At 42.8% G+C, this 25,209-nt stretch overlaps 2 protein-coding genes across 2 annotated transcripts; both read left to right on the top strand.

Moving 5' to 3' along the window:
* Positions 1 to 271: 271 nt before the first annotated feature.
* LOC145432303 (gypsy retrotransposon integrase-like protein 1) lies at positions 272 to 5,321 on the top strand. Its single transcript, XM_080309056.1, has 8 exons — positions 272 to 898; positions 1,361 to 1,554; positions 1,652 to 1,763; positions 1,872 to 2,010; positions 2,122 to 2,176; positions 2,275 to 2,532; positions 2,611 to 2,727; positions 4,801 to 5,321. Exons 1-8 carry the CDS (start codon positions 730 to 732, stop codon positions 5,056 to 5,058), a joined length of 1,302 nt encoding a protein of 433 aa, XP_080165182.1. The 5' UTR covers positions 272 to 729; the 3' UTR covers positions 5,059 to 5,321.
* A 1,253-nt stretch (positions 5,322 to 6,574) lies between these two features.
* Positions 6,575 to 23,481, top strand: abcb9 (ATP-binding cassette, sub-family B (MDR/TAP), member 9). Its single transcript, XM_026186795.2, has 11 exons — positions 6,575 to 8,035; positions 9,741 to 9,855; positions 10,055 to 10,185; positions 10,273 to 10,478; positions 19,557 to 19,754; positions 19,861 to 19,989; positions 20,074 to 20,262; positions 20,444 to 20,617; positions 21,074 to 21,233; positions 21,710 to 21,846; positions 21,968 to 23,481. Exons 1-11 carry the CDS (start codon positions 7,396 to 7,398, stop codon positions 22,286 to 22,288), a joined length of 2,400 nt encoding a protein of 799 aa, XP_026042580.2. The 5' UTR covers positions 6,575 to 7,395; the 3' UTR covers positions 22,289 to 23,481.
* Positions 23,482 to 25,209: the final 1,728 nt, after the last annotated feature.

The following is a 25,209-nucleotide window of genomic DNA, read 5'->3' on the forward strand; positions in this document are numbered from 1 at the left end:
GAATTTAAGTATCTTTCATCTTGCATCCACACCCACACTCACATATGTTCACAAGTTCTATCTAATGACTGAAAGAATTAGATCGCCCATTGCATGAAGGGTGGCTGGCCTCTCCCTACTTCTGCGTTAGATCTACGTCATAACTTATGCCATAACCGGATTCCCATTTTACCCTACCCAGCAACATTTTACGTAACCTGAAGTGACCAAACAAAATACCACGACCACTTGAATGGCGTGGAAAATTGTAGTGTAGGGATAAAAGATGCTTCCGGTTACTACATAACCGGTCTAAATCAAGCTTTAAGTCAAGATTTACGATAGATTTATACTTTTTAGAGCTAAGGTCAGAAGTTAAGTCATTCGAGAAAAACTGATACAAATAAACAAAAACCAACCAACAAACAAAAAAATACAAAAAAAAAAAAACTTAGCAAAACTTAGCAAACTGCTACTTCCGGCTAACTTTTAGCTACGATTGTTTTGTTTTTCTTTTTTAAGAGACGTCTCTGAGTACCTACGGCTATACTTCCAGAAGGGGGTGCTAAAGAAACAATAATTGATAGCAACCACCTAAAGGACAAAGTAGAAGAAGACAGGTACAGTATTTTCATTCTGACCTGTAACTCTTGTGTTTCTGTAGTTTAGATGCTAATGATGCCGTTGGGCAAAAGGTATTTCTATGTTTAATAAGGAGCACACTGGCTGTGCTCACTTTCATCCTGTGAAATGCTGAGCGTGGAGTCACTGCCAGTGGCTGAGGAGGAGGTGGTTGAATCCAGCTCCAACAAACTCGGAGACATTTACACGTTTGTGGCTAAAGGCAGTTTTCCTCAGACGATGAATCCGATACGAAAGAAGAACCTCAAGAGATACGCTCAGAAATTCATCATCGATGGTAGGGCTTCATTCAGTCACTCGGTTCAGCAGCGGTGTGTGTTGCTTTTGTTCATCTCCAGCAGTCAGTTTAACTCCTGGCTTCTCCCTCCCCTGATTTAAAATTTCCTTGCTAGGCTGGTATAACGTTTAGGGCATGACTAGGTGGATCAGTAGGGATCTGCAGAAAATGCGGCTACTCACAATTCTAAAACTGATCCTCGGTGCTTGCAAAAATGAGCTCTTGGGCACTTTAGATGAAAACGATTACAGGAATAATATTCATTTTTAGATAACCTGTTTATTTGCCGAATTAAAGATAGACCACAGCTGTTTTCAGGCAGTTCGCAGTTTTGATCATGTAAATGTCTACTTTTGCTAGAGATCAAGACGACATTAAATGCCTACATTTATAATGCGGTATGGTATGACCCGGGATTAAGTTTCTCACTACATGATTCCCTGATTTATATCTGTGTTCAAGAGGGCAAGCTCTACTATGTGGGGCCCAAGAAAGAAGAGAAGAGGGAGGTGGTGATTGAGTCTGAGAGGAAGAGGCAGATTTTTCTCGACTGCCACTTCAGCGATATTGGCCATCACCTGGGCCAGAAGAAGACCGTCCACAGGATCCAGAGCAAGTACTACTGGCTGGGAATCATCAAGGACGTCGTGGACTGGGTACACACATTCCTCTGTGTATGGTGTTTGTTTGTTTTTTTTCAAATCTGTTAGGAATACTGACAACAGTGTCTAACTTTTGTTACCACTGTTTCAGATAAAAGTCTGTGAAACGTGTCAGCACACAGAGAGAAATAAGAACCAGTCGAGAACTATTCGGCCAATAAAAGTGGATGCACCTTGGGAAATTGTCGGGATTGACACGATAGGTTTTTGCCTCAGTTCATTTTAAAATATTCTCTTTGATTATGTCTGCAAGATCATTTCTTTCCACAGATGTTAGGCTGACTGTGTGGTTTGTCTCTCCTCTTTGTCAGGGGCATTGCCAGAGACCCAGAGAGGCAACAAGAATGTCACGGTGGTGATTGATTACTTCACTAAATGGCCAGAGGCTTTCCCAGTGCAAAAGACAGATGTTGCCTCGGTTGCAAGATGCATCTCTAAATGCATATACAGGTTGAAAACAACTTATTTGCAGACCATGTACATGAGCAAAATTACCAAGAATTAAATACCTACAGTGGTGCTTTTCAGCCTGATGCTGATCTTTGCTCTGTTTTTAATCAGGTTCGGTGCTCCTAAAATGATAGTTTGTACACAGAATGCTGACTTCTGTGATAAGGTGAGACTACAGCAGCAGAATCGTATAAAATAATAAGATTGAGAACAGTAGGTCAACACTACGGAGGCATGTTTTGATCTTGATTTTTAATTTTCTAGGTGACAAAGGTGCTGTTTGAAAGGTGGAGCATCACACAGAAGGTCTCTCCTGTGGACCAGCCTCAGCTCAACCCACTCCACGACTGCACAAGCCCTCTGTTGAAAGAAGCCATACTGCAGATGGTGTCGGAGAAGCAGGCAGAATGGGATGATTTTCTCGACCCTGTGCTGTTTCTGTTCAGGACATCCACCAACCCCACAACAAAGTTCACTCCTTACTCTCTCATGTTTAACAGGACAGCCAGTTTACCAAATGAGGTGAGACTGCAGGAGATAAGTGAGCTCTAAACACCTGATTGGTTTGCCATTCCTCAAACATAATTTCCTTTCATGTAGAACGCAGCAAGTCGGCTGAATCGTGACGAGCCGGAGCAGGATGTGTACTCTACGAAGGAGAAGGCCTCTGCGTACATGAGTGTCATTCAGGAGCAGCAGAACTCTGTTAAGCAGCTGGTAATTCTCATCATTTTCTTCTGTCTTCCTTAAGTGAAAATGGATGCTGGTGATCGAGTGTGCGATCGCACGAATCCAGGCAGAGGTCAGGAAGTCTGTTATAAAACAATAGTTGCATCCTAATGAAGTTGTGTGCAAAAGTCTTGAGCCACTAAACATTTCCTTATATTTTGCCAACAAGGAGCCAGATAGTCTTGTCATTTTCCTAACGTGGTCTTGAACAGCAGTTCCCCAGGCTCTGATCATTCTTCACTCATTGTCAGTTCAGCCCTTGTACCTGAATATTTGCAGGGGATTGGTTTCTGTTATGTTAAGCCACTTAGCACTGATCTGTGAATCACTCAAGCATAAACAAAATGCAGCTAACTCAAGGGATGAGTCATTGTTGTGTCCGCACATAACAGACAACTTGGCAAAGAATCAACTTTAAATTGTACCTATAGGTACTTTGTTACTAGCTGTCTGTTGCAAAAACACACAATTTGTGCACTCTTCTTTAGTTGCCAAAGATAACGCCTTTGACAGATGTGAAATAGTATTTTTGCACCACTAAGATGACTGACAAAAACTTGGCATATGTGGACATGTTGTGCAGTGTGTCCTAAGGAAACGGGACAAGTGGACGACAAACGATGTGGCAGGAATGAAAACAACAATCTACAATAGATGAACCGTATGAGAAAAGTCATGTCTGTAAGAATTAGAAAAATATCCTGCAAAGTTCTGACAGAAAATCTAAGACGTGTGTCTGACCCATCTAACGATCACTGAAACCTGTTCAGAAATTATCTCAGTGGAACGATGACTGACAGGAAGCTATTGTTAAGGAGGGGAAATGGGGAGAAAAGGCTGAGGAATGCCAAATTCCACAAGAACTGGACTGCAGATAAGTGGCAGCAAGTCTTTTGGAGTGATAGATCCAAATTTAAAATCGTAATTAGTAGAGATGGACCGATCCAATATTACGTATCGGTATCGGTCCGATACTGACCTAAATTACTGGATTGGATATCGGAGAGAAATAAAAAATGTAATCCGATCCATTAAAAACCACGAAAGCACCTCACAAAACTTGCGACATGGCGTAACTCAGCTCATAACCTCAGCACGTCGGAGCAGTGTGCTCACGTGATAGAGCGGCTGTGCGAGACCTGTCGGAGGTCTGGTTGAGCATTTGTAGCCTCGCTACCAAACCGGCATTTCATCTCCGAGGAAGTGATCCCAGAGAGAAGTAAAGGAAGTGTGTAAGTTCATCTTTGAATATTTGTAAAGCATTCCCGCGTTAAACTTAACAACCGATATGTGGAGCGACTGCCTCTTCTCTCCCCCTCCCTCTCCTGCTGCTACTTCAATCATGAAACTGATCAATGATCAGCTGATCGGATTTTCTGTCACGACTCTGTCTCTCTTGTTTGTTTTTGGCCCACTTCGCACCAGAAAGAGGAAACCAGCAGCTGAACAACATCAGCACGTTTAAGCTTGATAAGCTGTTGTTAGAATTTATTCATTATTACTTTCTACACCAGGATCTTTTTCTACGTAGCTGACGGCTGGTAACTGTGCAGGGGCGGATCTAGCAAAGTTTTGCTAGGGGGCAGGTAGGGCGTTAACAGAGATAAGGGGGCACAAAGAAATACTTTTCTTTCTTATTCTCATTTAAAATGTCTAGCTTTTAATAAATAATTATCTGAATCTTACAACCAAAGTTTTAATCTGATGTAAAATGTATAGAAGTCCATTACTGTATATAGTAACTATTAAGTCTAATATACCTGCTATAGTACTTTTTCCTTTCGGAAGGTACCATCTGTGCAGTCTGCACTTCTGTTGTAGAAAGATGTTGAATCTATTTAATAATTGTGGAAAAATAATTGATTTCAGTGCTTTTTTTTTTTTACACGTGCGTTAAATTAAAGTTGATTAAGTCGATTTAGCAAATTAAACTGATCTATTAGAGAATCACATTATAACATCCTCCATAATCTCTGTTATTAGCCTTAAATTAAGTGACAGCAAACGTGCATGGAAGCTCATTTGGTTTTTGTCTCTTTTATCCTTTGGTTCCATGTTCAGGTGTTAGCCAATATGAATGCAGCCTACAAACAAGAGAAGAAGAATGCCAAGCGTAAGTCACACAACATGTCCCCAGTGACCTTTAAAGCGGCAGACCCCATGTTTTCTCCAAGAGAAGCACCTTCACTGAAAAAAGTGAAAGAGGAGCGTTTGTATTTGACTTTTCCCGTTGAGACGGTGCTGGCCACCAAGCAGAGAAGCTCAGAGGATGTAAAGACTGAGTTAGTGTATCACTTGGCTGAGTCCGATGTAAACTGAGAAGGGTGTAGGTGCAGAAGATGTTCCGGATGTTGGTGATACTCTGGTCAGTGCAAGGCACCAAAGGTACCTGAATTATCTGGAATTTCATCCGGAATCCAACCAGCGGCCCACATCTTCTTTTACGCCCACACTCTTTTCCCCAATGAACTGTTGTTTCTCCTGAAAATCATCTTAACTTATTTTCATTTTGCAGTACTATAAAGGTATTTGTACCTTTTATTTGCTAAAATACTTTACAAATAAAGGTGTTGTTTCATTTATGTATACTAGATGTGTAGTTATTATTAAAGCCTGACCAATTTGTCAGTGGAAAATTGTTATCCGATCATCACTCATTGATATCGACATTTACAACAACAGATAAATGAAAATTTAAGAAGTAAAAAAAGAGAAGAGAGAAACACCCTTTCACCGTGTTACGAGTGTCGATATTGCATTGTTTGTCCACCAGAGGGCACTCTACACCTTGTTGCAAGAGTTCCTGGTGATTTAAAATGTATATCATCTTTGAAAAATATGCTGGCTCTACTGCACATCACACAAACTACAAAAACAAATGTCTCACTGAGCTAATAAGTTTATAAATATTCAAATTTGTTGAATTAGTCATAAGTAATAATAGAATTTTGGTTTCTAAACGTGAGCTCAAATAGTAGTTATTTCACTTTAGTTTTAATCCATCCATTCTCTTCCACTTATCCTTGTCAGGGTCGCGGGGTGGCTGGAGCCCATCCCAGCTACCACAAGGTACCAGTCTATCACAAGGCTAACACACAGACACTCACATTCACACCTATTACCAGTTAACCTAACCCCACTAACTGCATGTCTGTGGACTGTGGGAGGAACCGGAGTACCCACAGAGAACCCACGCAAACTCCACACAGAAAGGCCACGTGGTTGATTCGAACTGAAGACCTTGCTGTGAGGGAGCAGTGCTAATCACCCCGCCACCTTGTTGTCTTAGTTTTGATCTCTTCCAATAAATCACAGATATGTATGAAAGTCACAATAATTTCGAGAATTTCTGTTTAATTCACTAAATAACAAAAAGATCACAGTGACTGTAAAGTTGACTTTCACAACCTCAAAAGTCAGTGGACAAAGTAACACAAACACCAAGATTCTTTAAAACTCTGATGCCATCTTTCAGTCTGATATGACCACAGCTGGGAGGGTTTGCTAGGCTTCAGTTGGCTTGAGTTTACCTTAAGAAGCTCTGTGGTGACTCGCATGATAGATGAGATGACCTAAAACCCAATGCAACAACAACCTGTTAGTAAGTCATTAACTTACTGATAGTAATTAACTGATAGTAACTTCATACTTCTGACCCGCCAACCCAGTGATGTCATATTGGTGTCAGATGGCACTGCACATGCTGTAAAAACAGAAGGTTAAAAGACTGATTGTTTTAAATCTAGCTTCACAAACAGTGATACATGTTATGTTCCATGTCCACTTTAATGGAAAACTGGGAGGAGCCAAACTGGTCATTTTCAGCGAGACTTTATGGCAACATCCGTAAAGCTAAAAGGAAAGATGTGTCACTCTGTCTTCTTTCCTGTAACTTTAGCCATTTAAAAGCGGGTTTCTGTAGTCTGCAGAACACGAGTGGGCATTCTTTAACCATCAGACGTTATTGGCTTCGTATTCGGGTTAGGGACATGTGAACCTCTTGAGTAGAAAAACACAAGATAGCAAAAAAGATGAACTGGTGGTAGAAACGCTCACTAGTGTGCCGCAGAGAATCACTGCCTGCTCTTAATCTTCTGTAATCTAGACGAGCTTCGATGCCGGCGTCTTCTTGAACGCCGGTATCGAAGTTCATGTATTCGTTACACGAACTTGAGTCAGTTTGGGTTGTAATGCATGTGTTTGAGGACAACATTGAATAAGGAGAGGGGTTTCAGTGAGTTACTGAATGCTGTCGGGGCTGGACAGTGACAAGATTTAACACGGAAGTGTAACGCAACGCAGCTGACCGCCCTCAAGAAGCTAATTCACAAAGCTAGCCAACAATGTAGCAGGATATGTGTTACAGTAATGTTGCGGCATGGCTGGACAATCATTAACAATGTAGTGACGTCCTAAATGCTGGTAGTTGTAATAAGACTACTTGATATTTTCTGTGCAGCTGCATAAAACGGAAAAAGACCGGAAAGAATAACTAAAATAATCCGGTTTTGCTGAGTGTTTGTGTTCTTGTCTGGTGTATGTTTTGAGAAACTTTTCTCACATTTTATTCAAACCGCTGCTGCACTGTAACCGATCATTTCTCAAGCCGCTGTTTGCTGCTTTGTGCCGGTGCTGCTCTCTGTTCTGATAATCAGCATGGGAATCAACGTGGCTGTGGGCTGCATCGTGTCATACGTCCTCCTGGATGTTGTCACCACCACTGTCCTGTACGCACATGGATCACAGCTGAGCACCTTCACAGAGGATGCCCTCAACTTTAATATCCTTCAGTCTGCACTGGACATCTGGGGGACAGTGCTGCTCCGAGCCTCCCTCCTGCTGGGAGCCTCTTTAGGGGTGACATGGAACAAGGTGGACGGCCCGCAGAGGGTTGCTAAATCCACCAGCCTTATTCTCCTCATCTGTCTGATTGTCATCACCTATACACTGGCCAAGCTGCTGATGCTGACTGAGGTGAGCATCAGTCACCAGCCCTGGCTCTTGAGCCTGATATGTTGGACTTGTGCCTCTTCTCTGGGAGTAATGCTGCTCTGGAGGTGGCTGGGGAAGGAGCCGGAGTCTGAGAGCAGCAGTAGTGGTAGAGGAACAAGGGGCCGTGAGGACACTGAAAAGCTGGTGGAGACAGTTGGCGAGGAGGAGCAGGAGTTGGGCTCTGAGAGAAAGAAGGAGAAGGACAGCAGCTCGGGGGCCACACTGGGACGCCTGCTGAGCTACTGCAAAAAGGATGCTGAGCTGCTCTCTGTTGCTGTCCTCTTCCTCATCATCTCTGCTGTGTGTGAGTGTCCTTAATGTCACATTATTTACTGCTGTCTGTTATAAAGGATTTAGACACACTGCCCCAATGCAACTGACAAAACTGAGTCTGCAGGTTCTGATTACGCTACTCATGCCACGTTACACAACACTTTTTAATTACAGATAAGTGCTATGGTAGAAAAACAAGTGTGTTCTTTTCAATATGTTCCAACTGTTGATGCTTTCTGTCATGGAATTATTAAAAGGACCCCTAACTCGCTCATATGGGTCCCAGTTGCTAAAAGACAAATGTTTTTTGTCATAAAGCCCAAAGATATTGATCAGTATATTCATCTACATTACTAACCAGAAGCCTCAGCCACCTGCTGTTCAAACCTTCTGTTTCAAAGGACTAGCCAATCAGAAGAAAGTTGACTTAAACGGTGCCTGTGCCAAGGCCCTGTATATTAAACGCTAGGTTTCATTTCAACTGTGAAGCATACAAAGCGTCTCTATTAGAGTCCAAGAATAAAAATAAAAGAGCTGGAAATGGTATATTTGGTGAATGCCAATAAACGTCTATACCTACATTAATAGGTCAAAGTCATACTAAGTAACTCTAAGGCTCATTATTGTTTGTAACAGTGGGCTGAATGCCAGAGCCTCCAACAGCACTCACGGTTTTATCAGTTTCATCAATTCTTTAATTTATGGAATATCATTAAATACACACATTTCATTCAAATCATTTTGGAAGTTTGCTCATTTTCTTTGAAGTGCAATATAAAAATTTGAGGTTTTTTCTGTACTCGTACATCTAAACTATGCATTTGTCCATCCATCCATTGGTTTTGTGCTGCTTAAAAAGCGATTACAGGGGCAACAGTCTGAGCAGAGACGCCTAGAACTCACTTTCCTCCACCTCAGCCTCCAGCTCTTTCACAAGGATATCCCAAACCAGCCAAGAGACATAATTTGTCCAGCATGTCCTTGGTGGGCCCAGGTGTCTCTTTCTTGTTGGGTATACAAGAAAAACTTCATATTGGAGGTGTTCAGGAGGCATCTTAACTAATCTTCCCTTGCCTGAACTGCTCCCCAGGAACTGAGCATCTGAGCTCTAAGGGTGAGCCCAAACACCTCGAGGTTCTGTTCCTAAATGTTAGAAAAACATTTGGGACAAGGGGAGTCCCAAATGTCCCAAAAAACAAAAAACGCTCTCACTATGAATGTACAGTGACCTTATTTTTCACTCTGATTTAGAATTGAATAAAAAAAAGCATCGAGCATGGAGGTTACCACTGTTGCCGCACAGCAAGAATGTCCTGAGTTCAATTCTCCATCAGGCTGTGGTCTTTCAGTGTGGAGTTTGCATGTTCTCCCTGGGTACTCCGGCTTCCTCCCACAGTCCAAACACATGCAGCTTGTGGGGATAGGTTAACTGATCCATCTAAATTGCCTATAAGTGTTAATGTGAGCATGAATGGTTGTCTGTCTCTGTGTGTTGGCCCTGCGACAGACTGGCGACCTGTCCAGGATGTACCCCGCCTCTCGCCCTATGACAGCTGGGATAGGCTCCAGCACACCCCGCCACCTTGAAAGGGATAAGCGTAAGCGAATGGATGGATGGATAAAAAACTAATTAAATAAAATTGAATGCTCAAGTTGTCACAAAGCCTTTATGTATGGATCATCAATTCAACTTAGACTTTAAAAAACATTAAGTAATGATGACTCTTTGCTTTCAGGTGAGGCTTTCATACCGTACTACTATGGGAAAGCCATAGACAGTATTGTGGTTCACCAAAGCATGGAGTACTTTGCCAAACCTGTGATCATACTTGCAGCACTGGCCTTAGCCAGGTGAGCATCCGCAGTTGTAGGTTTTAATTTTTGTTTTTTAATGTTTTGTTTACATTTTGTTGTAAATTACACAGAGGAATGCATTCAGCTTATATACTGAGATGATCCTTGGCAAAGCTGCTTGCTTTGTTTAGATGATGACGTGTGTTAAATGCCAAACCACAGAACTGCTTCATGGCAGTCTTTTCTCTCTCCTCAGTTCACTTGCAATCGGAGTACGAGGAGGTGTCTTCACCCTGACGTTGGCGAGATTAAACCTTCGTCTCAGGAACCATCTTTTCCGAACCTTGATGAGGCAAGAAATTGCCTTTTTTGATGACAATCACACAGGTGATGTTGAACGCGAGTTCCTGTGCACACATCTTTCCCTTCCATTGATCCGTTCTAATGTTATTCCACGCCCTTGTAACCCTGCAGGTGACATCCTTTCACGTCTGTCTGCTGACACCACCCAGGTGAGCGACCTCATCTCCCAGAATGTCAACATCTTCCTGCGGAGTGTCATTAAGGGCGTTGGCTTCTTCATCTTCATGTTTGGCATGTCCTGGAAGCTCACACTGGTGACCATCATGGGATTCCCTTTCATCGGTCTAGTCTCAAAACTTTATGGTGAATACTACAAGGTAAAGTAGTTTTGTCTGAATGTTCATTTCTTTATAGTTTGCTTCCAAGAAGTCAGATATTATTGTAATTTTTTTAAAGTGGTCTTGAGAAATAGTTATTACTGTTGTTGAGTATTGCAGCATCAACAGTGATCAAGTCAAAGGGAAATGACGACGGAGGCAAAAATGTCCTTAACATTTTGGGAACTTTGTTCCACATTAGGGAACGCGGCAAAACCTTTCCTCATGGGTGCCATTTTTGTTGGGGTACACTTTCTCTCTCAGGGGCTGATGACGCAGCATACGTGCTTCCTTGTGGTGACAAATAAAATACTGTCTCTCTGTTAAACAACAATAACCATAATACAGTTCAACACATTGTACAACATGAGTACACATAGGGTGACCAACCGTCCTCTTTTCCTCGGACATGTCCACTTTTCACGTTCTGTCCGGGGGGATTTTCGAGATGGATGAAAATGTCCGGGTTTTCCTATAGACATACAGAGGGACCCATATGTGCGACTTCGTCCCGAAGTAAGTGGTTGTTCCGCGCTCACAGACGGGACAGAGTGCGCAGCGGCGCGCTGAAAAGATGCCACAAGATGCCAAAGCGCAAGTGCATCTTTTCAGACAAACTGCAAAACAAATTTCCCTTGTACCATCCCTCAGAATAAATGGGAGGTGGAGTCCACTGTGTGCAGAGCTGGCAAATACGTTTGTGTGTCTAACAAAGGTTTAAAAACGTATAAACAGGGGTGCACATAAGTGGTCCGCAGGTGCGCATTCGCTGTCAAAATAAAAGACGCGCACCAGATAAGAAGTTGCAACGCGCGTTCGCGTACATATAAAAGGCACTGTTTTTGTTCGCTAGAGTGGGATTTTCACTGCATATTCTGCACCAAATCTTTGTGCGTTCATCATTTGTTTGAAGCCAGCTCACCTCCTGCAACCACTTTTCCGAGAATACGCGCTTCTTTTTGCGGTTCGCACTCCTTCTGACATTTCTTTGGAGGTGGAGGAACACCAAAGTAATTGCTTAAAGGAGCTTGCTTCTTCGACATCTTTAAGAGTTCTAAACAAATATCTGTCTTCCTCCAGAAAATCTTATGTACGCAAACGTGCGTTGCAACTTCTTATCTGGTGCGCGCCTTTTATTTTGACAGCGATTGCGCACCTGCGGACCACTTATATGCACCTGTATATAAAGGCTGTGCGAGGCGAAAATTCATCTAGTAAGTTGACTGAGTTCTTTGTTACACCTGGGAAAAACGAGGATGTTGTTGTATCTGCAGCAGAAGGTGCACTGGCATTTCATACTATGAAGCGTCACAATAGCTACAGATCCATGGATTGCACTTGTGTGTTGCTAAAAGAAGAGAAGCATTTCCAGACTTTAACAAAGCCAAAAAGTGCCTGCACCAAGACTGAAGCTATTGTCAATGGTGTCATAGTGCTACATTCAGTTGAAGTCACTCTTTGAGATCTTAATAAAATCCAATACTGTGGCATTTCTCAGACTTACCAGAGAATATATTCCCAATCATACTTTGACTGGAAGAATGGTGGCATGCAAAAAAAATTAATTGAGGTTAGAAACGCGAAATGAGACAGCAGAAACCATACCTCACTGGTCATTTTTCTTATACAAATGAGACATTATTTCTGTAACGTTACTTAATTCTAGAGGTTTTTAAATTAGTCTTTTGCACTTGTCCATCCATCCATCCATCCATCCATCCATCCATCCATCTTCATCCGCTTTATCCGAGGCCGGGTCGCGGGGGCAGCAGCCTAAGCAAAGAGACCCAGACCTCCCTCTTCCCAGCCACCTCCTCCAGCTTATCCGGGGGAACACCAAGGCGTTCCCAGGCCAGCCGAGAGATATAATCTCTCCAGCATGTCCTGGGTCTGCCCCGGGGCCTCCTCCCCGGTGGGACATGCCTGGAACACCTCACCCAGGAGGCGCCCAGGGGGCATCCTTGTCAGATGCCCGAACCACCTCAGCTGGCTCCTTTCGATGTGGAGCAGCAGCTGCTCTACTCTGAGCCCCTCCCGGATGGCCGAACTTCTCACCCTATCTCTAAGGGAGAGGCCAGCCACTCTTCGGAGGAAGCTCATTTCTGCCGCTTGTATCCGCGATCTCGTTCTTTCAGTCACTACCCACAGCTCGTGGCCATAGGTGAGGGTAGGGACGTAGATCGACCGGTAAATTGAGAGCTTCGCTTTTACACTCAGCTCCTCTTCACCACGACGGACTGGTGCAGCGTCTGCATTACTGCAGCTGCAGCCCGAATCCGTCTGTCGATCTCCGGCTCCCTTCTCCCATCACTCGCGAACAAGACCCCGAGATACTTGAACTCCTCCACTTGGGGCAAGAACTCATCCCCGACCCGGAGTGGGCACTCCACCCTTTTCCGGCTGAGAACCATGGCCTCAGATTTGGAGGTGCTGATCCTCATTCCCGCTGCTTCACACTCTGCTGCGAACCGTTCCAGTGCGAGCTGGAGGCCCTCACCCGATGAAGCCAACAGAACTACATCATCCGCAAAAATCGGAGATGAGATTCTGAGGCCACCAAAGCGAAAGCCCTCCGCCACTTGGCTGCGCCTAGAAATCCTGTCCATAAAAATTATGAACAGAACCGGAGACAAAGGGCAGCCCTGGCGGAGCCCATCACCCACCGGGAACGAGTCTGACTTATTGCCGGCAATGCGAACCAAGCTCTTACAATGGTTGTATAGGGATCGAATGGCCCGTAGCAATGGGCCAGACACCCCATACTCCCGCAACACCTCCCACAGGACACCCCGAGGGACACGGTCGAATGCCTTCTCCAAGTCCACAAAACACATGTAGACTGGTTGGGCAAACTCCCATGCACCCTCAAGTATCCTGGAGAGGATAAAGAGCTGGTCCAGTGTTCCGCGACCAGGACGAAAACCGCATTGTTCCTCCTGTATCCGAGGTTCGACTAGCGGACGAACTCTCCTTTCCAGCACCCTGGCATAGACTTTCCCAGGGAGGCTGAGGAGTGTGATCCCCCTGTAGTTGGAACACACCCTCCGGTCCCCCTTCTTAAAGATGGGGACCACCACCCCAGTCTGCCAGTCCACAGGTACTGCCCCTGATCTCCACGCAACATTGCAGAGGTGTGTCAACCAGGACAGCCCTACAACATCCAGAGCCTTCAGGAACTTGGGGAAGACCTCATCAACACCAGGGGCTCTGCCACCAAGGAGTTGTTTAACTGCCTCAGTGACCTCGCCCCCGGAAATTGGCGGGTCATTCCCCTCATCCCCAGACTCTGCTTCCTCCTCGGAAGACGTGTCAGTTAGATTAAGGAGGTCCTCGAAGTATTCCTTCCACCGCCTGACAATTTTCTCAGTTGACGTCAGCAGCGCTCCGCCAGCACTATACATAGTGCAGGTAGAGCACCGCTTTCCCTTCCTGAGACGCCTGACGGTTTGCCAGAATCTCTTCGAGGCAGTCCGAAAGTATTTTTCCATGGCCTCTCCGAACTCCTCCCACACCCGAGTTTTTGCTTCAGCCACTGCCCGAGCCGCATTCCGCTTGGCCTGTCGATACCTGTCGGTTGCCTCCGGAGTCCCACAGGCTAACCAAGCCCGATAGGACTCCTTCTTCAGCCTGGTTTCTCCCTTCACCTCTGGTGTCCACCATTTGGTTTGGGGATTACCACCACGGCAGGCACCAACCACCTTGCGGCCGCAGCTCAATGCAGCAGCTTCGGCAATGGAGACGCTGAACATGGTCCATTCGGACTCAATGTCCCCAGTCTCCCTCGGAATGCTGTTGAAGCTCTGCCGGAGGTGTGCGTTGAAGATCTCGCGGACTGGGGCCTCTGCTAGATGTTCCCAGCACACCCTCACTACGCGTTTAGGTGCACCAGGTCTGTCCAGCGTCCTCCCCCGCCACCTGATCCAACTCACCACCAGGTGGTGATCAGTTGACAGCTCAGCCCCTCTCTTTACCCGAGTGTCCAGAACATATGGTCGCAGGTCTGGTGATACGGTTACAAAATCGATCATCGACCTACGGCCTAGAGCGTCCTGGTGCCACGTGCACTTATGGACACTCTTATGTTTGAACAGGGTGTTCGTTATGGCCAAACTGTGATTAGCACAGAAGTCCAATAACAAAGCACCGCTCGGGTTCAGATCAGGGAGGCCGTTCCTCTCAATCACGCCCCTCCAGGTCTCGCTGTCATTACCCACGTGAGCATTGAAGTCTCCTAGCAGGACAACAGAGTCTCCAGGTGGAGCACCTTCCAGCACCCCACCCCCAGGGACTCTAAGAAGGCTGGGTACTCCGAACTGCTACTCGGCGCATAAGCACAGATGACAGTCAGGACCCGTTCCCCGACCCTAAGGCGCAGGGAACAAACCCTCTCATCCACCGGGGAAAACCCCAACGTACCGGCAGCAAGCCGAGGGGATATTAGAATACCCACCCCAGCCCGCCGCCTCTCACCTGGGGCAACTCCAGACTGAGACAGAGTCCAGCCCCTCTCCAGGAGACTGGTTCCAGAGCCCAAGCCATGCGTAGAGGTGAGCCCGACTATATCTAGCCGGTACCTCTCAACCTCACGCACTAACTCAGGCTCCTTCCCCACCAGAGACATTCCATGTCCCTATTGCCAGTCTTGGCAGCCGGGGGTCAGTCCGCCAGGGCCTCCGCTCCTGGCCGCCACCCGGCACACAATGCACCCGACCCCTATGGTGCCTCCTACGGGTGGTGGGCCTGCGGGAGGATGGGCCCATGTCTCCTCTTTGGGCTGTGCCCGGCCGGGCCCCATGGACTAAGGCCCGGCCACCAGACGCTTGCCCTCGGGCACCCTCCCTGGGCCTGGCTCCAGGGCAGGGCCCCGGTAACCCTATCCCGGGCAGGGTAAACTGTTCCCTCGATATTCTTTTCATTAGGGTCTTCTGAATCGCTCTTTGTCTGGTCCCTCACCCAGGACCAATTTGCCATGGGAGACCCTACCAGGGGGCAAAAGCCCCCAGACAACATAGCCCCTGGGATCCCTGGGACACACAAACCCCTCCACCACGATAAGGTAGCGATTCACTTGTAAAAGCCTACAAGACATTTTTTATTTCACCATTCATTCACAGAGAATGCATTATTTAAATGTGTTAAAATTTTCTTTAAGCAAACAGTATTATTAAAATTCTTCATGAATGTGCCAAGTGTCCTCTTTTTTGGAAATCAAAATATGGTCACCCTAGTACACACGATGTATATCTTAACAACAATAAATGTAATGTCAGGTATAATGTTGTTTGGATGAGATGCTCTGTTATTTTCGGCTAAAAGTAGTTCTCTTTTCTCAGTGTGGGGATTCGTTTTTAAGAAGAAAGCTACAATTAGCCTTTTGTGCATTTAGTAAGAGTATAGTGTAACTGTCTTCTTGTCAAGACAGTAACTTTGTGATTGTCTACTTGTGACACATCTGGGGGACATGTGTAGACTGTAAAAGTGTGATAAAGGACCTGACACACACTGGATTTCCGTGCTCATGCAAGTGTATATTTGTGTTTCAGCAGCTGATTCCGTTGCTTCTGCACCAGGGTACCGGGAAACAGTCACTTCCTTGTAGGGAGTGACTGTAGGGCTGTGCAATATGACCAAAATTTCATATCCCGATATTAGATATTTATCGTCCCGACAACGGTATATATCACAAAAATTTTACATTTTCTGTAAATTCCATGAATGTCGGGCAACTCGATTTGCATGAGTATTTTTTTTTTTTTTTAGCTGGTCGTGTACCTGGAGTCAGGTGTTTTGACCAATGCATGAAACCTTACATTTTTAGACATTTTCTTTGTGAGTATTTATTACATGGCGTGCTGCGGGGAAAAGCCGGTTCTAATGTTTGATTCTAAGGTTTATTTTTTAGCACCTGATGGCTATTTCTTGCTTCTCATCCGTACACTCTGTGTACTCTTTCACGTGATTCAGTTTATTTTGAAAAATCTCAACAGTATCTTCAGCGTTATTGTGAAAGGTTTATGTGGAAAATAAAGAAGCGGACGACGGAGCCACGCGATGGTTTTACCGTCGTTGTTGCAAACGTCAACGGATAAAAACAGTCGCTTGTCCGTCTGTAGTGTGGTTATGTTAAATATATAAGAGAAAGAGAGAACTTTAAGAAATTCTACAGTGACCATCAAAACGATTTAAAAAAATGCCGTAAAAAGTTTATTTTGCCACAACACGACACAAACGATAGCGTAATATGAAACGATTGACGTTTTCATATCGTCATCCGATATATATCGTTATATCGAACAGCCCTACTCCCTTGCGATTCCATTTACTTCCTCCTCTGTCACCAGCACCGCCGTCACTGGCTGTGTCCCAATTAAGAGACCACACGCTTGAAGTACGCGCACTACGCATACTACATATAAGTAGTGAGAGGCTTGTGAAATGGGACTGTAAATGAAGGAGAAAAAATGTTTTGTTGGTCATTCATTTTTGTCATGACATCACATTGATTAGTTGAGTATCTGAAGCTGAGACCACAGGACTGTAAAACATGATAGTTGGGCTTCATTTCTGTAATGAACAGTCATTTTAAGATTAGCTAGTAAATAACAATTAGCTTATGTTGTTCATGAGACTAAAATCATCTGACTGTGGTAATGTAAATATAAAATGGCCAATATTATATTTATTGTCAGATTATTATGATATATATATATATTACAGGATATATTACAGCAGTGAGCTTGAACTCTGGGTCAAAGATTCAAGTTGCAGTTATTTATATTTCCTATCACCTTAAATCTTCACTCAAAGACAAGTACCTTTCACAGTGTATATACAGATGTATTATACATAAGAGACAAATATTGTTCGTTTAATATGTTGGCATTACTAAATTTGGCTCAATGCTTACATATATGTGTAAAAAGAAAATTTACGAGCTGTGATAACTGTTTCTGATAAAATGAAGAGTAGACTGATATATGAAATATTCCTTTATTGGGTGAGAAAATCAGACCATGTCATAACTGCTTTAAGTCACACAGAATAGATATCAGAGCCTTAAACAGGCTGACTTTGCTAAATGGGTCTAACTGGGCAGAAAGTATACAAACACATAACATCCTTATAGAATATAATGTAACACATTAGATCAACTTACCTCAGAATATATAAAGCATATAAACAGTTACAGCAATATGATGCAACAAACACAGCAGTGCTACTAATCCAAAATACTCAAAGCTTCATAGAACTGAAACAAACATTTATTTTTAGCTTCATTCTGCTGCTGATACATACTTTAGGTTTCTGAACATTAAACCTGTTGCTGCCTTTCATAGTGTTTAACTTGAAGGCCCTGAGTACTTTCTCCCACACTGAAAACACTGGAATCATAAAATTATTTGAACATTACTTAATAAGACTGATTCAGGACAGACAATTAGTTATTTTAAACTTTTCTAGCAGTCCTTCACAAACAGGGAGCAGTCTGTCTCTCTCCATCTGTCAGCTGCTGCTGGCTCTTCCTCCTCTTCTTCCTCACACACTGCTGAGTTTGTCCTGGTGGATCATCAGGGGTGACATAATATTCATTTGGTTCATTTGGTAATTTGGTTTTAAAGCCTTTACTTTAAAATATACGCTGTTCAATAGTCGACCTTAATCTTACAGAGAATCTGATGATTTTATGGATAATTAAAGTCAGTCATATATCCACAAACACAACAAGCTGAAAGTCAGTGATGCTGCTCAGTTTGCAGTCCTGAATCACGGCACAAGCAGGATTCACGTTAATGTTCATGTTAATGTTAGCTATGTTATATTGCTGCCTCTGTTCGGTGGTGTCGAGCCAAACGGACTTTAACGTGTGTTTGAACAAGCTGACGGTTCACTCGTTAAGCTGAAAGAAAGATGCTTTAATCACAGGAGTCACACATGTGTCCACTGTAACATCTGGGAACTCTTCTTGTTTAGCACTCGTAATAACACAAACACTAAATCCTCCTTCTCTTGTGCTGTTTTGTATCAGTGTATACACCTGAGACTGTCATCTGTCTGTCTGACCCAGGGTCCACCTTTAATGGTTTTTCAAAGAACCATTTTTTAAAAAGGTTCTTTAAAGAACCATTTTAAATCTTTCAAAATAAAATGTATCATAAATTGAATTTGAGTAGGGTAAAATAAATACGAGCACAGCATAGACATATATTAATGGTTTATTGCCATTTCGTAGTATACCAAAAGACAAAAAGGCATTTTAACCCTCAGCACCACATCACTACTAATACATGTCACATATTAGTCATTTAAACAGTAATAATTAAACATTTTTACTATACTATAAATAAATATATATAAATACTATATCTACAGATAATACAACAATTAATACATGTATTGTTTAATTAATAAACCATCAGAAAGTGATAAAGACACATTAGAAATAGCAATTGCTTCATAACAGACCGATAGATCAACACATTTTCATCAGCAGATGTTTGCATGTTCAGTAAAAATATTTCAACAAGTTTTTGATTAAAATTATCAATGAACTTCAGCCTTACCTTATGTAAGATAAGTTTCATGTTGGACTAATGGTCCTTTGTTAGTCCAGTTTAGGATAATGTCTCTGACGTATGTGTCATATCAAAACAACCCCACACCTGCAGTTGTTTCAGTTTTTCACTGGTGTTTCCTGTCAGCTGGTCAAACCTCCCTTTGTGCTTCAAATCCCTCCCACTCTGGGACAAGGAGCTGAGAGAGAGAAAACAAGGGTCAATTATAAAGAAGAGAGAAAAGTGAAACCCTCCTCAGAAGGTCTTACTCGCATACCTGCAGTCGACCTGTGATGGACTCCTGTTTGGCGTTCACGTCATCCCAGCGGCGGCCCCACTCCCTTGCTGTTGCCAGCAGCCAAGTCTGCAGGGTGCCCTGGAAGAGCTGAGTTAATGTTCGACTCCTCCTGGTCAGGCGGGCTAGAGACCACACCCCTGCTACAGAAGAATCTCTGACACTATTCCCAATCAGGCTCTCTACTATTTACGATTAGATAACTTTTATATTTTCTTCTGTTCTTTCCAGAATCTGACCAAAAAGGTGCAAACAACCCTCGCAGAGGCCAATAAAGTTGCAGAAGAAACCATCTCAGCCATGAGGACGGTGCGGAGCTTTGCCAACGAGAATGGAGAGGCCGATTCCTATTACGCCAAACTCTTAGTCATGTTCCAGCTCAACAAAAAACAAGCCCTGGCCTACGCTTGCTACATGTGGTCCAGTTGTGTAGGTATCTGCAGTTACCCTTTACATAATTCTGCATGGTCTCCATGGTTTATTTAGTGGTCTCTGTTTTTACCTTACAGCAAGGGATTTTTTGTGTGTTTTCCAGATCTCAGAGCTTGCTCTCGAGCTGGCTATCCTCTACTATGGAGGCCACCTTGTGATTACTAATCAGATGAGTAGCGGTGCCTTGATATCTTTTTTCATATACATGCTAGAGCTCGGCGAATGTCTTGAGGTATTTCACCTATCATTCTCCACAGGTCGTTTGTTTTCTGTTCTGAAGACATGGCAATGAATCCATGTTGTCTTCACTTTGCAGAGCATTGCATCAGTGTACACAGGCCTCATGCAAGGAGTTGGAGCTGCTGAGAAGGTTTTTGAGTATCTGGATAGGAAACCCGAACACCCCTCTGATGGCACAGAGGCTCCGGAGACATGCGCCGGTCTGGTTGAATTTAAAGACGTCACGTTTGCCTACCCGACACGCCCTGAAACTGATATTCTCAAGGTTTGTCCTCAGGGATCCTGAACACCTGAAGAAATTATTCACAAGTGGTCTGTTTGACTCATGGTGGTAGAGATGAGGGCAGTTTACTAGAAGATTGCAACAATATAACCAACTAAATGAGGGTGAAGTTAGGATACGGTTGACATTATGTCTGCTTAGTTTGAAATGGGTCTTTTTGCAGGGGGTGTCATTCCTCCTGCGTCCCGGAGAAGTGACTGCCCTTGTGGGACCTTCAGGCAGTGGGAAGAGCTCCTGTGTGAGTCTTCTGGAAAATTTCTACCTTCCTCAGCAAGGCCAGGTGCTGCTGGATGGAAAGCCTGTTCAAAGCTTTCAGCATGACTACCTCCACTCCAAGGTTAGTCAGTGTAAAAGACATTTTCATGTGTAATCTTTGTATAATATCTGGGGACTTGGGTCAGTTTTACTTTTTCACATGTAGAACACAGCAGGAACTAGACTAAGCAGGAGGCCTGGCTCTGATACAGTGTTCAGGAGGCTATAAACATGCTAACAGTAAATGCACTATTGTGCACATTGGCACAATCCAACATCACAAGAACTGTTGTTGAGTAGTTGTCTGAAAATCTCCCGAAAAGAGCAAAACTGCCAATGTGTTTGTCCATCACTGTTTTCTGATTTTTCCTGCCCTGTGTCAGTTTCTGCTGGCAATGATAAAAACTAGTCTAAAAAAGAAACAAATTAAAAAAGGTTAAACAAAAAAAAAAACTACCATACTTTGTATACAAATACACCCCTTGGCTTGTTAGTCTTCAGCATACAGTAATTTCTATTCTTTATTGTGTGTCTGCAGGTGGCTCTTGTAGGTCAAGAGCCTGTGCTGTTTGCCCGCACAGTTGAGGAGAACATTACCTATGGCCTGACTGATGTCCCCAGGGAGGCAGTGCTGCAGGCTGCCACCAAGGCTAACGCTCATGATTTTATTACCACTCTTCCTAAAGGCTATGAAACAAGTAATCATTAAATCTGTTCATTTGTAAATCAGCTTTTTATGTGCTCTATGTGTAATGGACATGCTTGTTAAGCTGGGACCTCAAGAGGAAAAGTCACATTTAACATTGGTCCCTGGCAGATTTGTTTTACTATACAGAGCTTTACTGTACATTGCAAAGCTGCTTGCAGAGGCATCAGAAACTATAGGTTGGCTGATACAGCTTAAGTAGCATGCACCATTTGAGATCTGCCAATAGGATGTGTGGAAAAGTAAGAAGTGACCATGAGATAGTATGGCTGACACTGAGATCAGCTGATTTGCCAGCTGAGCCTGACTCTAGGGTCTGCTTAAAACTAACACAGTGCTCAGATTTAAATGCACAAATATCACAGCCATACAAAAAATAGAGCTATGTTCTTTAATAAAGAAATGGAGATGTGTTTCATAAGATGAAATGATGTATTTGACTGACTTTTACCTTACTGTTTTCTTGAGGTGTTGGCGAGAAGGGCACACAGTTGTCAGGGGGACAGAAACAAAGGGTTGCCATTGCAAGAGCTCTCATCCGCAACCCTCGTGTTCTAGTCCTGGATGAAGCCACTAGTGCTCTGGATGCAGAAAGTGAACACATTGTAAGTGTTATCAAAGCCAGAGGAGAGCTTCAGTACAGCAGCTGTTACCAAGCAGACATGCAGCATATTTGCATTATGGAATAATATAGAGGTGTTGATGTATTTGCTGAATTCACTACAGGTTCAACAGGCTCTGAACAATGTCCTGCGGGACCACACCGTGTTGGTGATCGCCCATCGGCTCAGCACAGTGGAGAAGGCAGACAACATTATTGTAATTGACAGGGGCCACGTGGCAGAACAGGGATCTCACAGTGAGCTGATGGCCAGCGGCGGACTCTACTCTAAGCTGGTTCAGCGGCAGGTCCTGGGCATCGAGACCGGGGAGGAGGACCTACACTCGCCACAAAACGCCAGCTGCAAGTCAGGTGGAGGACAGCAGTGGAGAGGACGAAGCAGCAGCGGCAGCCTGAGCGAGTCTGAGTGTAGTGTGCGTTACTGAGAACGACCTGCAGTGTGTAGATGTGGCACTGGACTGTAATTAAGTTAAAAATACTTAAATCTGCATTTGGGTTTGTAATCTGTTGGACAAAGACACAAGTTTTGTAGCGTTTCACCTGCACACTACCACAGTGGATTTTAAATTCATCAATATGAGACTGATGTGCAGACTTTTAGCTTTAATTCAGGGGGTTTCATTGGCAAAACTTTGCCATTAACAGATTAACGGTTGCATTATGGGCATTGTTTTAATGCAAATGTTTTAAATGTTTTTAAAAGAAAGAAAGAATTCTGTCATCCTGCACTTTACATTGTTTTGCTGTCTCTCTGATAGGTTAGTTCAGGTTTTGCAGCCTAATGATGGCCTCCCTCACTTGCACTGACCTCTCTTTGGGTTCATATTTAAAATTAGAGTGAAAAGCTATAAAATACACATTCAACACTTTAAATCAATTTCAGATATTATGTTGGTGTCATTGGTAATGAAATAGCAAGGGAACGGGCCTCAGCTGGCCATGAAAGTGCTTGTACAGCCACAGGGACAAAAAAATGACAAATTGTATGTCTCCAACAAACTATTGACCTATGTGTTTCCAAACATATAAAACAGGGTGGGGACAAATAAAACTTGAATATCCTGTTTGGATATTATATTAGCTTTAAGGAAAATGTGTTTCTGTTGATGTGCTACAAGAGAGGCGTGGCTGTATTTTGTGTTTTTGTTTACCTCTGTATTGCACTCCAGCAATAATTATTATTTTGTTGAACCTTCCTCAGGATTTAGTTCTGCTGTTGTATTGTTTACGCTGTAGCAGGCATGGAGATGCTGGCTTGTTTTTACTGCGTGGAGTAGGTGGTATTATTAGTAAAAGGAAAAGACAGGTGCCTTTGTCTGTGGAATAGTGTGCAATAAGAATATTATATGATTGAAAATGAATAGCACTACAGAAACATACTGCAATTGTATTTAACACTGACAATGAAAAGTAAATGTAGCTAAATAAAATATTCCTTTATTTTTGCAGACATGTTATATATGTATGTATATATGGCAAGTGAATATATTCTGTATATGATGGTAAAATCCCCTTTTTAAATGGCAATAATGGATCATGAAATATGAATCTTACAGTCTGATCTACGCTGTGTCTGTGTAATACTGGTAAAACATCCCAAATAAAATTCTGAATTATATTTATGTTGCTTCAGTGACAGCGACTACAACTGAAATAACATTTATTTATAGACTGAAAATGACTGAAACTTTAGTAACTAACCAATATGCAAATGTTATAGCAAAAATTGACTATTCACCATAAAGTCTATACATTTGCCAATTTGCTGTTTCTTCTACGTTGTTCCATCAAAATAAGAAGGCTTCAGGAATCTATGGTGGATATTTTACACTATACTACGATTATGAAAACAATTGTCATTTAGCCCTGGCCACAAACCGTCATCCACTGGGCTCAGGCCACCTCTTTGCTTTTACACTAGCGCCATCTAGTGTTGTTGTCACGGTTAGCATTTCAAATAAAGACTACTTGAGCATCTTTTAGTCATTAGCAATAAAACTCTCTATAAAAACTGTGTTAAACGCATATTTCCTGATTAAAACCTAATTTCTTTTTTCTTTTTTAAAGATGAATGATTTGCAAATCATCAAAGCCTTTCATTTAAAATTGTACAAAAAAAATTTCTACAAGTATGTGTAAAGCTTAAAATGGCCAATGTACATTAAACTAAATAGATTAACTTACAAAGGTTCAGTAGCTTGGTCTGATATAAACGGAGCATTTCAAATCTTCCTCCCTGCTTAGTAAAAAAGAACTGTGGGCAGATAGTTTGCTATTTAAGAATACTGTTGCTCAACGCAAAGTTAAAAGAGTTTGAGGATTTCAGTAGGCTACCAACATTTTGTGTGTGTGTGTGTGTGTGTGTGTGTGTGTGTGTATGTGTAAATGGTAGAGATTGCATCCTCAGTACTAAAAAGAAGAGGAATCATATAATTCTAAATAGGTTTTTTATTTTTTGTTTTATTTATGAAATTTTTTTATTTCATTAAGATACTGCCAAAACACATTCCTTATGTATTACAGCAACATGGCTTTTAAACAAATGGGCGCAGGTTCTACTCTGGCCTGCCTGCAGTCCAGAACTGTCACCCACTGGAAATATTTGGCCTACTGTTAGCTGACAAAGCATTCATGAGCTGCAGAGCAGCTGAAATCTAAAATCAAGTTATCAAACTACAGCATTGGTCTTCTCAGTTCCCAAAAGCTTGTAGAGTGCTGTTAAAAGAAAACCATGATGCAACATATGGGAAGCATGCTCCTGTTCTCACATTAAAAAAAAATACAATATATAGGGGTAAAGATTTACATACCTCGTCCATCTCCTATACCATTTTTGATTACACTATATATATTGTAATCTAAATGCGTATTTTTAAAATGGTTTTTAATGGTCTTTTACGTTGGTTTTTTTGTCACTTTCAACATTTCATGTTATTTTTGTACTTCAAAAATAAAACATTACAAATAAACACATTACAAATAAATATTTATGTTTAATAGTTGATGTTCTTATTGAACATGAACAAAGTTTCAAATAATGAAGTCACTGTATATATAAGTAATCCCTGTGGGTCAAAAATGGCTTCTGATACTTCAGACAGATTCTTTGCTCTAGCACTGTACGTTGTCACTGAGAATGGATATCCCCAATATGGTCATCACAGGCATACAGCTCTGGTTGTGAGCTTATAAGTCCTGCCCACCTGCTGTTTGTGAAGTGACTTTGACTTATAAATCTATTCTCAAGCATAATAGTTCACATGTAGCTGTGTTTAAAGGCCTTGGTTAAAGAGAGTGAACATGTTGAGACAGCGTGAATTACTTTTACACTAATTACATACAGTAT

Source organism: Astatotilapia calliptera, chromosome 12 (assembly GCF_964374335.1).
Source record: "Astatotilapia calliptera chromosome 12, fAstCal68.1, whole genome shotgun sequence".
NCBI lineage: Eukaryota > Metazoa > Chordata > Actinopteri > Cichliformes > Cichlidae > Astatotilapia > Astatotilapia calliptera.